This window comes from Sus scrofa, chromosome 8, assembly GCF_000003025.6.
Source record: "Sus scrofa isolate TJ Tabasco breed Duroc chromosome 8, Sscrofa11.1, whole genome shotgun sequence".
Taxonomy (NCBI): Eukaryota; Metazoa; Chordata; class Mammalia; order Artiodactyla; family Suidae; genus Sus; species Sus scrofa.
Window position 1 is genome coordinate 110,267,212 of NC_010450.4, and position 15,583 is coordinate 110,282,794.

General features: G+C 43.5%; 1 protein-coding gene across 1 annotated transcript in view; it reads right to left on the reverse strand.

Annotated features, from left to right (window-relative positions):
- The window catches only part of ALPK1 (alpha kinase 1), a 126,782-nt gene that overhangs the window by 25,992 nt on the left and 85,207 nt on the right, over positions 1–15,583 (reverse strand). Inside the window, 2 exon segments of the mRNA XM_003129245.6 lie at positions 1,298–1,357; positions 5,269–5,467. Coding sequence (XP_003129293.5) covers positions 1,298–1,357; positions 5,269–5,467 — 259 coding nt within the window.

Below are 15,583 nucleotides of genomic sequence, written 5' to 3' on the forward strand. Positions count from 1 at the left end.
AAGGACCCGGCGTTGCCGTGAGCTGTGGTGTAGGTTGCAGACGCGGCTCAGATCCTGCATTGCTGTGGCTCTGGCGTAGGCTGGTGGCTACAACTCTGATTTGACCCCTAGCCTGGGAACCTCCATGTGCTACGGGAGCAGCCCTAGAAAAGGCAAAAAGACCCCCCCCAAAAAACCCCAAAAAAACCCAAATCCGACTAGGAACCATGAAGTTGCAGGTTTGATCCCTGGACTCACTCACTGGGTTAAGGATCTGGCGTTGCCATGAGCTGTGGTGTAGGTCGAAGATGTGGCTCGAATCTGGCATTGCTATGGTGATGGCATAGGATGGCACAGCAACAGCTCTGTTTAGACTCCTAGCCTGGGAACCTCCATGTGCCACAGGTGCGGCTCTAAAAGGACAAAAGACAAAAAAATACATATATATATGGCATATATGCACAATGGAATACTACTCAGCCATAAAAAGAACAAAATAATGCCATTTGCAGCAACATGGACGGAACTAGAGACTCTCATACTAAGTGAAGTAGGTCAGAAAGAGAAAGACAAATACCATATGAATATCACTTATATCTGGAATCTAATATAGGGCACAAATGAACCTTTCCACAGAAAAGAAAATCATGGACATGGAGAACAGACTTGTAGTTGCCAAGGGGGAGGAGGAGGGAGTGGAATGGATTGGCAATTTGGGGTTAATAGATGCAAACTATTGCCTTGGAATGGACAAGCAATGAGATCCTGCTGCATAGCACTGGGAACTATGTCTGGCACTTATGATGGAGCATGATAATGTGAGAAAAAAGAATATATACATGTATGTGTAACTGGGTCACCATGCTGTACAGTAGAAAATCAACAGAACACTGTAAACCAGCTATAACGGAAAAAATAAAAATCATTATAAATGAAAAAATAAAATAAAATGGCCAAGTGTGGGAAAAAAATATTTCCACTCACGATTCTTTTCAAAGCTGTGGCTGAGCCCTTTCTGAGGCCCAGGATATTACTTATTTTCAGTTATTATTGATTAGATAACACGCTCTACAATAAAGCAGGGAAATATTAGAAGACTTGGGTGGGTTGCTTTGTTCTTGCTTTTTTCTTTATCGAAAACGGAAACATACAGCAGTAAGCTGCTTAGCCAAACCACTTCATCAGTGGCAGAGCCAGTCCTAGGTGGTTTTGGGAATGTCTAGTGTGTGGTAACTATCAGGTCATTAAGTTGTTTTAAAACTAGACCTGTGGTAGGGAAGGAGGTGAAGGTCATTGTGAAGACAGGAAAGCACCTTACCTGTTGCTCCACTGTTGCTTATGAGACTGCTCAGGATATATTCTGCTTTTAAAAGCTTCCCTGAAAAGAAGCAAAGAAATGCCACATAATTGTTCTGAAGACATGCTTTAAATACTATTGCTCTTCATGCTCTAAGGTTAACATGTTATAACAGTGGCCATAACCCCTCTTGAAAACATTCTGTTTTAAAATTTAAAATCGATAACCCCATCATATATAAAAGTAAAAAGGAAGAGGAAGTTTCAGAAATTGGTAAGGTGAGAAGTTGCAGAGCATCTAAAACTGCAATTAGATTCATATATATATATACACACACACATACTCATGCATTCATTCACATGAATGAATAATATATTCATAGACAGTAAGGCTTGAGAAGTAAAGGAAAACCTCTCTCAAAAGTTGTGCCTCTTTCTGTGAAAACCACGCCTCCAGAAGTGGAGTAGAATTGCCTGTGAATAGGACCATTTACAGAATTATCAGGAAGAGATTTTTTAGGTTGTGGGTAGGGAGGTTCACTTATCTTGTTAACACCACCCAGGAGGGGACTAACCTGTGGACAACTGTTTTTCTTTTAAGTAGGAAATGCAATCATTTAGCCTTTGATCCTTTTCTTCTAGGAGCTTCTATGCCCTATGTCCTGGCCCCTGGGACTTCTTTGACCCAATCTCTAGCATTCTTTTCCTCACCATCACTCCTACTTTGGTTCAGTGGCCTCCTGACTGTCCCTTGAACCTGTCAGGCTTGTTCCCATGTCAAAGTTGTTGTACTTAAAATTATTTCAGTCTGGAATTTATTTATCCCAGATATATCCAAAGCTTGCTCTCTTCTCCTTCAGGTCTTTGCTCAAATGTCACTTCACTGTCTCATAAGGTCTTCCCTGACCACCCTATTTCAAAGCGCACACACAGACATATCCTGCCTGTGGTTGACTGCGTTCCCACGGGAGGTCACAACAATGTCTTCCGTCCCATATGCTCTTCTGCAACGTGACCTTGCCATTCCTCCATCAAAAAGTGGAATCTAGAATTCTTCCCTTCTCCTTGTATCTGAACTGGCCCTATGACCTGCTGTGACCAATGGCAGTGATAGAACTGACACGTGTACCTGTCTAGTCTGGGCATTGAGAGATGCTTCTGGAGTGTGGATGTTTCTCTAGACATAATTTAGTACGTCATCTTTTGCTAGGCCCCAGGAATTTCAGACCTGAATTAGTTTTTCTTAATTACTTGGTGGAGGATTCCCTCTCTTGCAGGTAAATTCAAACTCTTATTTCTTTTGGGAGGTTTTTTTGTTTGTTTGTTTGTTTTTGCCTCCTCCTCAGAGAGAAGCTTCCTCACCACTTTCTCTGGGTTGGTGGAGCTGTTTAGTCCCATTTCACAGGGGTGCAAACATTTCAGAATTCTAGCTTTATGCAAATATTTCACTCCACATAGGTCAAGGCCCTGTCTCTTGTTCCTACACCAGAAATAAAATGGCAGCTCTGGAGTTCCCGTCATGGATCAGTGGTTAGCGAATCCAACTAGGAACCATGAGGTTGTGGGTTCGATCCCTGGCCTTGCTCAGTGGGTTAAGGATCCGGCGTTGCCGTGAGCTGTGGTGTAGGTTGCAGACACGGCTCGGATCCTGAGTTGCTGCGGCTCTGGCGTAGGCCGGTGGCTACAGCTCCGATTAGACCCCTAGCCTGGGAACCTCCATATGCCGTGGAAGTGGCCCAAGACATGGCAAAAAGACAAAAAAAAAAAAAAAAAAAAAAAAAAAAAAGGCAATTCCTTCTCTTAGGACCATATCTAAGTTTAAAACCCCTTTGGCTACAGTGTCAGGAACAGTAGTCTACTGTTCTGACTTTGAACATCTTTAAACATATTTTGGGCATTAAAAATTTTTTTTAATTCACCTTATTTATGTCATGGGAGAAGACTGTACGCTTGCTCAATCCTCCGTGTTGATGGAACTGGAAGTCTGGATCTTTATCTCTAACTGTGGCTTGAAAGGTTTTGTATCCTAATTTTTGGCAAGAGTGAGCTGGGCAGGCCCAGGGCATCCTTTCCTGTCTGTGAAATCCCAGGATACTGAATTCTTGGACCTTTGGAATGGGTTCTGGGTGGATGCCAGGAAGAGCTGGTCACAAGGGCAAGTCCAGAAGACTGTGCTGTCCCCTCGTATTATCCTTAATCCTTTTCCTTACCCCTCATAATTCATATCCACCTCTCCTTTCTCCATCCCAGGAGATTCTCAAATGCTGAGGATCCAGACCCTGTTTCACTGTACCTTCTCTTTCTAGGACACCAGCCCTGCTCTAAGTCCCTTTTCTCTCTGAGAAACCCAGTGTTGGTAGAGGCTCAAAAATGTTTGGGGGCAGAAGTTTACAAATAAGCACTTAACTCTGAGGCTGTTTGTTTTCTTGTGACATTTCCGGTAGCATCTTTGAGGTAAAGACAACCCCAACTGTTGGGGAATATGATCTATGACTTTCACTTCAGACATGAGATGTGTGGGCAAAGGAGCGTGCTGCTCATGATGGTATCAAGGCTCAGTTGTCGTCAGGAGAAAAACTCTACCTTGGTTAGAGGCATGATAGAAACAACCAAGCAAAGAAACAAGTGAAAAGATGATTTCACTTATTGCCTGCTTACCATCTGACCTTGATTCCCAAGTCACACTAGCAGCAAATCCGTTTATAGCAAACTTGCCTTGTTAACTCTGTTCCAAGTTCTACACGATAAGAACCAACATTAGCACGCTCTCTGCGCATGCCCAGCCCCCCACAGGATGCTCTGCTCACACATCACTGCCACCTGATGCCGTCAGAAGGAATATTAGTGACTAGGTTTCTTTCATACACTAAACAATATAAACCCCCAACATTATAAAATGTCCCAAATCATGGACATTTGAAGAAAGAATTTTTTCTTAAGTTCAACTCTGTTGATGCAGTTACTCTAGAAAAATACAAAATAAAACGTGGGTACAATTTATGCACAGCTGCAAGAACCTGAGAGTGCATGAACTTGGGCTTTTGAAAAGTTAACCTCCACAAGCCCATTTCTCTCATGCCCTTTTATCTCTGTCCCTCTCGGTATTCAGCCACTGTCCCATTCAGTGTAGTTTTAGTACAGTTCCTTTGCAAAGGAAATGAAGTAGTGAAAAGATATTTTAACCTCTTCGAGGCCAGAGTTATTAAAACAATAGCAACAGCTAAACCCAATTTAAAAAACGAGCCAGTCCTGTCTCTGGGAGAGGCAACTTGCCTTCTATTTTCATCCTTTGTTCTTTCTCTCTTGGAAATGAGAACAGTAGGCTACGGGTTTCTAAACCTCATGGTTATCAGTAATTTAAATAATTCAAGAATTCTATGGAAGTGAACTTCGCTGGAACACATAGCAGGCCCCTCTCCCCTCCAACCCCCCTCTACATTACAGGCTAAGTTAGAATGTTGGCCTCATTTTTCATTTCACTCAAAGTGACAGAGGGGGAAAAAAAAGATACTTTAAGGCCTAATCAGGTACTGTACCGGTGTTCCCAGCGATAGAAAAAAACTCAAATTACTTCAGTGGGTTTGTCAGCTCCATTGTGAGCATAGTCAAGTGGCCCTACAGAAAGGAGACAGGAGAGCTACGAGAAAATAGGAGAATTCTAATCTGCTTTTTAAAGGCTCTTGGTCAGAAGTATAGCAATTCAGATACCCCTGTTTGAAAGCAGCAGGACAGATTTGTTAGACGACAAAAGCTCCAATTAGTATTTTCCACCCCCTTTCACAATTTTCTCTATTGCTTTTGGCTCTGAAACTCTTTATCCCAGGGCCTTTGTGCTGACAAGCGTGGGCTGGGCGGGAGCACCGGGCGGCTGCAAAAGAAGGCCTGTGGGCCCCTGTGCCCACTGTCCCCTGCAGAAGTCAAGGAGCTGGGAGAGAAGGCGAGCCCCAGCCGGGCCGACTCCAGGACGAGGAGGGCCAGCAGGAGAAAGCCTACCTGAGTGCATCGAGACTCGGGCTTGCCGAATAACCACCTGGGGGGCAATTGGCGTTGCTGGCTGCAGCTTGTGCAGCCCTTTGGCGACCCGCAGGAGCTCACTGGAGACATCAAGCCCGTACAGGAACCGGTCGCTCAGGAACACAATGGCAGAGGCGGTGGCGCAGTCCCGGACCAGGATGGAGGCTTTCAGGGATGCCTGGGGGAACATCAGTGGAACACTGAACTGGACAGAAAGAGCGCCCGGCAGAAAAGAAGGCAGTCTTGGCGCCAGGCTAGCCTTCTACACGTCTTTATCAAAACAAGAACAACAAAACCCAGAGCTGGAAGAAACAAGAGGCGACTGAACCAAAAGACAGCAATAACTGCTGCTGTTGTTATTTAATAAAGAAAACTCTGATTCATTTGCGGAATAAAGTATTTCTTTCATTCCATTTCCCTGTTACATTCTGGCATTGTCACTGCTGTGGCTTGGGTTCCACCCCTGGCCCATGAACTTCAGCATGCTGGGGAGAGGCCAAAAAAAGTGTCCCTTTGTTTTCCAACTCCTTACCTTATCTTTTTCCCTTCCTCTCATCAATTTCATTCTCATTCTTCCTGACGGTGGTTTCCCAGAGAGCCTTCTAGAACTTCCTCCACCCTTTTATGTATATAAACACATAACTGGTTACCTGGCTTGCTCTTCCTTTTCCCTCTCTTTCTCCTTCCCCTCTTTTTCCTTTTCTTCCTTCCTTTCTCTCTCCCTCCCTTTCTTCCTTCCATAAACAAGATCACATTTAGCCAAGTTGTTCCACATCAGTTCATAATACTCTCTGCCTCATTTATTGCCTACTTTTTTTTTTTTTTTAGGGCCGCACCCGTGGCATATGGAGGTTCCCAGGCTAGGGGTCTAATCGGAGCTGTGGCCACTGGAGTACACCACAGCCACAGCAATGCCAGATCTGGGCCACGTCTGGGACCTATACCACAGCTCACGGCAATGCCAGATCCTTAACCCACTGAGTGAGGCCAGGGATCAAACCCGAGTCCTCATGGATTCTAGTCGGATTCATTTCCACTGAGCCACGACGGGAACGTCAATTGCATACATTTTAATTAAGAAATATAGAAATTCATATTTGATTTATGTGTTAAATAAAATGATCAGTAACATTCATATTTATGTTAGTTAATAAATGAAATAGTAATATTCATATTTATGTTAATTAAATAAAATGAATAGTTAATGAATAAAATAAGAAACAGACATTAAAGTATAACATAGAGAGAAGTAGAGATAAATGAGGCAAACTTTTATGGAAAAACATTATCTTTTGGTCTCTTAAGGTATCATATTAAAGACATTCAGGAGTTCCCGTTGTGGCACAGTGGTTAACAAATCCGACTAGGAACCATGAGGTTGAGGGTTTGATCCCAGGCCTTGCTCAGTGGGTTAAGGATCGGGTGTTGCCATGAACTGTGGTGTGGGTATCAGATGCGGCTCAGATCCTTCGTTGCTGTGACTCTGGTGTAGGCCGGTGGCTACAGCTCTGATTAGACCCCTAGCCTGGGAATCTCCATATGCCACAGGAGCAGCTCAAGAAAAGGCAAAAAGATAACAACAACAACAAAAAAAGGCATTCAAAGTCAGCAGCTGATAGCATAAACGAGCTTACCACCCAGTAGTATTTTCTCTATTTGCTAAACTAAATCAAGCAGAATGTTTTCTGGGTGTGCTAACTCACATATGAAGCCTAGAAAGCATTGTAAGCACTGCCCATTTTCCTACCACAATCTTATCACACATACTTTCTTCATCACATTAAATACTAACACTTATTGGGTAAAACTAGGTACCAGACACCTTGCTAAGAGCTTTATATATACTAATTTATTCAATCCTTACAACAATCCTAAGAGGAAGATTCTATTTATTTAAAGGCCAAAACCTACATTCCAATAACATTTTTAAAAATTAAAAGAATTAGGGAGTTCCCGTAGTGGCGCCGCAGAAAAGAATCCCACTAGGAACCATGAAGTTTCTGGTTTGATCCCTGGCCTCACTCAGTGGATTAAGGATCCAGTGTTGCCCTGAACTGTGGTTTAGGTCACAGACAAAGCTGGGATCTGGCATTGCTCTGGCTGTGGTATAGGCCAGCATCTGTAGCTCCGATTAGACCCCTAGCCTGGAAACCTCCATATGCCTCGGGTGCGGCCCTAAAAAGCAAAAAAAAAAAAAAAAAAAAAAAAAAAAAAAAAGAAAAAAAAAGAGAGAGAGAGAGAGAAAGAGAATTATACTACAAAAAAAAAAATAAATAAATAAAGGTCAAAACCAATATTTTAATCATCTAGTTGAGGAATTCCTCTCATTCTGAGTCCTAGAATCCTATTTCTTTGCATGTACACCTTGCCTGCCAAGAACCAGAACAATAATCCTTCGCTTTTCATATTGACACTTTAAGGCTTTAAAACTACCTATCACTGTTTTTTTAGTTTGAAAAGTGATAATGTGCTCTCATATTTATCCTTTTGTTCTGAGTTGGTCACTACTGAGACTGTGATACAGATGCCAACTATCAGGGGGAACGTTTCTTTCCATGGGAAGGGAGCTCAATTACTGCAGCACTCCTGGCCTCTCTGCTCCTTCACCCACTCTGCCCCAGGAGAGGTGGATGACTCTGGGAAATTTGGGAAGAAGAAACTGGGCATGCATGGCTTAGCTCCGCTCTTATTTTCTTGGGGAACAAGGTGTCTAAAGGAAACAGGGATTCTTCTCTGGTCTTCTCTATCATGTCTTATCTAGAAAGTCACACTATATGGGGTTCTGCTTAGCTCAGTAATTTCTCTGACTGCATGGGGGAAGTCAAAAGAATTCTGGGGTTCATCTAGCAGACCCCCATGCTCCAACATCAAGCTAGATATTCCAATGTAGTCTTTGTCAAAATTAAAGGTAATATATAATCTCTTGTCTTCCAAACTCTTTTGCTTCTCGGTTCGCTCAGAATTCAGGAGGGGAAGAGAGGTGTAATTTCTTGGATCCTCCCAAAACCCCAACATTAATCACTGCCTGACACACCATAATCATTTTTTTTTTTTTTTGGTCTTTTTGTCTTTTTGCCTTTTCTAGGGCTACTTCCTGCGGCATATGGAGGTTCCCAGGCTAGGGGTCCAATTGGAGCTGTAGCCGCCAGCCTACACCATCAGTCACAGCAACTTGGGATCCGAGCCGTGTCTGCAACCTACACCACAGCTCATGACAATGCCAGATCCTTAACCCACTGAGCAAGGGCAGGGACCGAACCCGCAACCTCCTGGTTCCTAGTCGGATTCGTTAACCACTGCGCCACGACGGGAACTTCACCATGATCATTTCTAAGGAAACTGCTCTGCTCGCAGTCTCTGTTTTTGAGGCAGCAATGTATTCTGCTACTTGACCTTGATCCCCTCTCCCCATCTTACTACCACCAGCTCAAGGCTAACCCAAGAGTACCCACCTGATACCTGGCCCACGACTCTGTGGCCTGGTTTGAAAAATGACATTATTAATCTGAACCATGAAACACAGAGTTTTCTAGTTGTTGCAGGACTGGAAGAAGCAGAGAGTAGACTGTAGCTAAACTACACTTATGGGCAGCACTAGAGGGAAGATCCAGACACATGACTCTGAATCTAAAGCCACCTTTTCACACAAGTGCTGTTCTTAGAGTTACAGGTTTCCTTTATTATCCCATATGTATCTTTATAAAAATGTTTGCCTCGTTTTGTGAGTTTGCTTGTGTGAACTTCTGTTTCATCCCACCAAAAAAGCCTAACTAAAACTGAGATGCTCAAAACTTATTGAGGTTTGTCAAACCATCAATCTGAAAAACACAAGTTTTAAAATGAGAACAAGGAGTACCCGTTGTGGCACAGTGGTTAACGAATCCACTGCAAGGAACCATGAGGTTGTGGGTTCAATCCCTGGTCTTGCTCAGTGGGTTAAGGATCCAGCTTTGCCGTGAGCTGTGGTGTAGGTTGCAGATGCGGCTAGGATCCCGCGTTGCTGTGGTTCTGGCGTAGGCTGGCCGCTACAGCTCCGATTGGACCCCCAGCCTGGGAACCTCCATATGCCGAAGGAAGTGGCCCTAGAAAAGGCAAAGAGACAAAAAAAAAAGAGAGAGAGAGAGAGAGAGAACAAGTTAGCCATTTGACATTCATAAAATGTAAATTTAAGAGTGGATGAAGAAACTGATGACTTCATGTGTGCACAGTTCCGTCTGATAAGGACAGTCTCTGATCAAGAGTCCTTTCTATGGGGGAGTTCCCATCGTGGCTCAGTGGCAACGAATCTGACTAGCATCCATGAGGATACAGGTTCGATCCCTAGCCTTGTTCAGTAGGTTAAGGATCCGGTGTTGCCGTGAGCTCTGGTGTATGTTGTAGAAGCAGCTTGGATCTGGTGTTGCTATTGCTGTGGTATAGGCCAGCAGCTACAGCTCTGATTCAACCCCTAGCCTGGGAACCTCCAAATCTGCGGGTGTGGCCTTAAAAAAAGACCCCCCACCCCCAAAAATGGAGTCCTTTCTATGCTAGGAACACATTAATATAGTCCTTTGGTTTGCAACCTCAGATGCTATCTGCACAACTTGCAGCTTTTGCCACTGCCAGCCTCCTTTAAACTTTTGCTTTAAAACAGAAGCTCTACTCCTGACACCCTGCCCATGACTATGTACCTGTGGAGGGGACTCAGTAAGACACAGAGAGTCCCCTCTCTTTGAGGGCACACTTAATGTTTAGTTCTGCTCTCCATTCTCAGAGGTGCCTCAATTCAGTTTTGGGGTAACTGAGTACCTACTTAGGATGCAATGTTTAGAGGCAGATTTATTCTCCAGGGGGGATTCTCTACTCTTTCCTCCTTGATGGTTTCCACCTGTGTGGTACCATCTAGTTTATCAAAAATGTTTACACAAATGATCTCATTTAAATTTACAGTAACTATAAAATCTAAGTAAGACAAGGAAACCAAGACGTTCCCTTGTAGCTTGGCAGGTTGCAGATCCGGCTTTGTCACTGCCGTGGCTTGGGTTTGATGCCTGGTCCTGGAACTTCCACATGCTGTGGGTGTGGTAAAAAAAACAAACAAACAAACAAAAACCAAAAAAACAAAAAACAAAAAACCGCTGAGGCTGAGAGGTTGGCTTTCCAAAGTTACTAAGTCAAAAGGGTCAGGGGCAGGTAAGAACTCAAATTTCTTTTTTTTCTTCTTTTTTATCGTGGTAAAAAGCTCAGAACATAAATTTCACCATCTTAGCTTTTTTTAAAGCATGGTGTTCAGTAGTGTTAAATACATTCACATTGTTATGAATTAGATCTTCCGAACTTTTTTATCCTGCAAATGCAAAACTCTATACCCACCGAACAACAAACCTGTCTTTCTCCCTTCTCCCTAGCCCCTGTTAACTACCATTTTACTTTCTGTTTCTATGAATTTGACTATTCTATGTACCTCATGTAAGTGGAATCGTACAGTTTTTGTCTTTTTGTGACTGGCTTATATGGCTTAGCATAAAGTTCTTGAGGTTCATCCATGTTGCAGCATGTGACAAAACTTCTCCTTTTTAAAGGGTAATATTCCACTGCATGTACAAATGTTGTTTATCCATTCATCTGTCAATTGACATTTGGATGGCTTCAATGGCTTGGCTATTGTGAACAGTGCTGCTATGAACGTGGGTGTGCAAATATCTCTTTGAGGCCCTGCTTTCAATTCTTTTGGATATATAAATGCAGAAGGAGAATGGCTAGATTAAATGGTAGTTACAGTTTTAATTTTTTGAGGAACCTCTATACTATTTTCCATAGAGTTTACACCATTTTATAATACTACCAGCAGCGCACAGAGTTTTAGTTCTCCACATCCTCAGCTAACACTTGAGCAACTCAGGTCTCTTGAGTCTCAGTTTTCCTTCTGCTTTCCTCTGTGTCTGATCAAGGTGATTTTGAGAGGGGCCTAATCTGGGCATAGGAATTTGGCTCTTTGGAATGAGGACTGAATTCACCACTCACTGAGTTCAAACAGTGGCTTTAAGGAAACTGTACCCTTTATCATGATGAGAAAATACTAAGAAAAAAAAAAAAAAAACCCAAAACAAAACAGGGACAACTAAAAATAAATACAATTGCAAAGAGTGTCCTGATTATGTATTTAAAAATAAGAGAAATAAAATTTTATGGGACATGGCCTTTCATTTCAATAATGTGAAATTCTCAAGTGAAAGTTTGTGGCCATGAGAACAAATGCTAATTTGGTGATTACCTGGGGATAACTCCCACTGGGCATCTCTCGCACAGAGCTGAAAGGATGCTCTACAAGTCCAGTGGGTTCCTCCGTGAGCTGGTCTTCCTGAGTGGAGGAGACGGAGCTTCTAGAAGTCTACAGAGGCCAAGGTGGCCAGAGTTCACAAGGTGGAGTAACCAGAAGGAGAGAGCTGCACAAAGCGTGAAATCCAGAGCTCTGCAGAGGGTCCCCGTGGAGTCTTCAGCAGAACACTACCGACCAGCTCATGTACAGAAAGACACCACCCAACACTGAGGAAAGAATCACCTGGAGCAGAGGAAGCAATCCCCAGGCTTCAGGCAGCTGTTTACACCAGCCAGAGTAGGCAATCAACTGTTGTTCACGGGTATGGGATAGAGTATTTAGAAAGTATTGCTTCAGTAGTGAGATGAAATGAACCTCAGAGGGAGAAGGCTCTTGGCCCACTCTGAAAGTTTAGGAGCAAGCCTGGAATAGATCAAACTATTTCCTAACTTGGTGTTTCAGAACAAAGTTCAAGGATATTTATAGGCACAAAAATTGCCTGCCATCTTAAAAGGTGAAATTTATGTCTGTCATCCAGTCAAAAATTACGAGGCAGAAAGAAGCCCACACTAAAGAGAAAAAGAAATCAACAGAAATCGAACCCCAAATGACAGTTATTATAACTGTATTTCATAAGTTCAAGAAGGTAGGGTAAAACTCAGGTAGAATCGGGGACACTGGAGATATTAAAAATCATCCAAATCAAACATCTAGAGATTAAAGAAAAATGTCTGTGGAGTTCCCATCGTGGCACAGTGGAAAAGAATCCAACTAGGAACCATGAGGTTTCGGGTTCAATCCCTGGCCTCGCTCAGTGGGTTAAGGATCCGGTGTTGCCGTGAGCTGTGGTGTAGGTTGCAGACTCGGCTCAGATCTGGAGTTGCTGTGGCTGTGGCGTAGGCCAGCAGCTACAGCTCTGATTAGACCCCTAGCCTGGGAACCTCCATATGCTGTGGATGTGGCCCTAAAAGGACAAAAAGACAAAAACAAACATGGAAACAAAACTCTTACATTTGCTTGCCCCAAGTTACTTAATCTCTCCAAGACTCAATTTCCTCATCTGTGAAATATGGATAATACCTTTTTCAGTGCTGTTTTAGAGTTAGAGGAAAAGGTCAAATGCTCAGCGGTAACGAATCCGACTAGTATCCATGAGGATGAAGGTTTGATCTCGGGCCTCGCTCAGTGGGTTAAGGATCTGGCATTGCCATGAGCTGTGGTGTGGGTTGCAGACACAGATCGGATCTAGCATTGCTGTGGCTCTGGTGTAGGCTGGCAGCTGCAGCTCCAATTCTATCCCTCGCCTGAAACTTCCACAGGCCACATCTGCAGCCCTAAAAAGCAAACTAAAATAAACAAATAAGAAAAAAAAAAAAAACCAATATAAATGCTCTGCACAGAGCCTGGTACATTGTGGGTGTTTAATAAATGAAGGGCAACACTATGGAAAAAATAGGAAAAAGAACTCAGTTCACGTGCTCCCATTCTCCTGTATGACAAAATCCCAACAACCAAAGAAGGCTCCCAAATAGACGTCGGTGGAATAGTCAATAGAGTAAAAAGGAAACAACAGATCATGCACATAACATCTGGAAGGCTTATCTCAGAAAATGGCAAAACATCTCATTGAACTTCTTTCTTCTCTTTGCCAAATCTAAGGAGCGATGTTCCTGGAAACTGAAAGGGTGAAAAAAAAAAAAAAAAAAAAAAAAAGGGGAAGTGAGCAGGCTCTATGGCAGTTGGTGAAGGAAAGCTGGTTCTTGAAAGGCAGCCTTCCCGGCATGCACGTGCGGGTTGCTTTCGGCTGTTGCCAATGGAGGAATCCCTCCCGAGCACCTGTAAACGGATGCTGCAAACACTCCATTCTGCATCACTCATGAGCACGCCGTATATTTGAGCAGAGAACATTGTCTCATCTATTTTTCCCCCTTCTACTCTTAATAGTTTGGAGCACAAAAGCCTGAGAGAGGGTGACCTGCCAGACAAAGGCCCTTTGAGTTCCTTGGAAAAGGAGACTTGGAGGAGGATGGAAGGAATCCAAGTGGCCCTATTATTTCCACTTGCACTAATTAGACATTTTTCTGTCAGCTATTGAGCACTGCTGAGAGGCCAAACTCACTGAATTCATTTCTAAAGTGTTTACAGAAGTTTGCATCTGTTTGTGTCTCTTCAGGAGGAAAATAAGCACTTCAATAGCATTGTGGAACATCTAAACGAAGCATCCTATTCTGGGGGACCTGGCATCCCCGCAGCCGCATAATTTAACTCTCTTCGGGGCCTGAACCTCTTGCATCTCTCTCCAAAACCTGACGACACAAAATGCAGAGAAGTCAACTCAGGAGAATCTGTTCTTTCTTGTCATTGTCTTTTCTCTCCTGCTTTTGAAACGGCGACACGCTGTGCATTACATACAGATTTGGGTGGGTCTCATTCTTGCGGCCCCGCTCTCGTGCTTCTACCAGCACTCTGAGAAATTAATACCCACTTTCATTTGCTGCCAAGGGAGGGGATAGTAAATTCCTCAGCAGCAAAGCAGAATACATCACCACCCTGGGAATCTTCCCCCAAATGTACGCCGAGGGAGCGCTCTGACTTCAGAAGTAGAGGAATGAAAGGAGGCCCGAGTGTGTGGTAGGGAAGGACACGAAAGAGAAAGTTTCCCTACATGTGCCTGGGTTCGGCACAATTAGATTAACATGAAAGAGAGTCCCCTTCCCTCCCCCACTCCTCCAAAAAAGAAAGAAAAAGAAAACAACACAAAAACCCTAACCCTCGGACGACGTGGCAGCGCCTTTGAAATGCATATTGGTCTACGAGGAATTTGATTCAGGATGCTTTTTGTTTGGGTTTTTAGGCCCACAACTGACCTGCCATCACAGAGGACTCGAAGATGCAATCTTTCTAGATGGTGTCACAGTCACTGAATTTTAGGGATGGAGCTGACACAGGATAACTCGAGATAAAAAATAAACGGGAATTCTGTTCTTTAAATCTTTCCTCAGAGGCTGACTTAAGAGGAAGCTTGTCCAAACAGCTACCAAATTGTGATTTTCTTGTTGAGAGAGCCTGTTTAAATAAAAGTATATGGATGTAGATAAGGGAGTGTGCATGCTGGATTTCTAAAGAGACAGGCTCATAAATGCATGCACGTGAACACACACACACACACACACACACACACACACCCTACAGTTCTTTCACATCTGTTTTCAGGATGGGAAATATGGGGTTCTAATTGAGTTTACAGCACAAAGGGAACTTCATGGCGAGGAGGCTGAGTCAGGTGGTAAAGGAATTAAATTCCACAATGAGATTTCAATACACTGATGATTGAGAAAATGCTAAAGAGCCTTTTCTAAGGGCTTTTGCTGAACAGCAGCAAGGAAAAGTGTGTGCTGTTTTCATGGTTCCGTGCATTAGCACTAGCCCCTCCCAATGCTGAGCAGCAAGTTTGGGTCCCAGCTACGGGTTCAAAGCCACGATGTGTTCACAGCAATGACAATGGCAGCTGTTCTCAAGGGGGGCTGGGTGAGGGGACTCAGAACCGAAGCCATCTGGCATTGCAATTGGCAGGAGCAGCGTAAAGGGAAATTATTGCTGCATAGCAAATTGGGAGACAGGAAAAAGGCAGGGGAAAGGGAGGGGGGGAAATGTCCCGAGGTGAGGAATTAGCAGAATAAACAAATGAAAAGTGATTGACGCCTGCATAGTTATGCATCAACAATAAAAGCAGCGTAAGAGTCAACTGCTCCAACTGGACTACTCAAGGTCAAGGGGAGACCAGGCGCGGCATGCTCCATGTTTTTCCTCCCACTGAAATGGGACAAGGAGGAGGAGAGAAAAAAACTGAACTTCCTTACAGTTTATGCCCAGGGCCTGTTAACATTGTATCAGCCTTTCCTTGTTTTACCAGTGGAACATAAAGATTCAAGCCCTTTTGGGAAATAGCTATAATCGTCTCCTCAGTCTCCATACCTAAAGATAACATTTCAGATC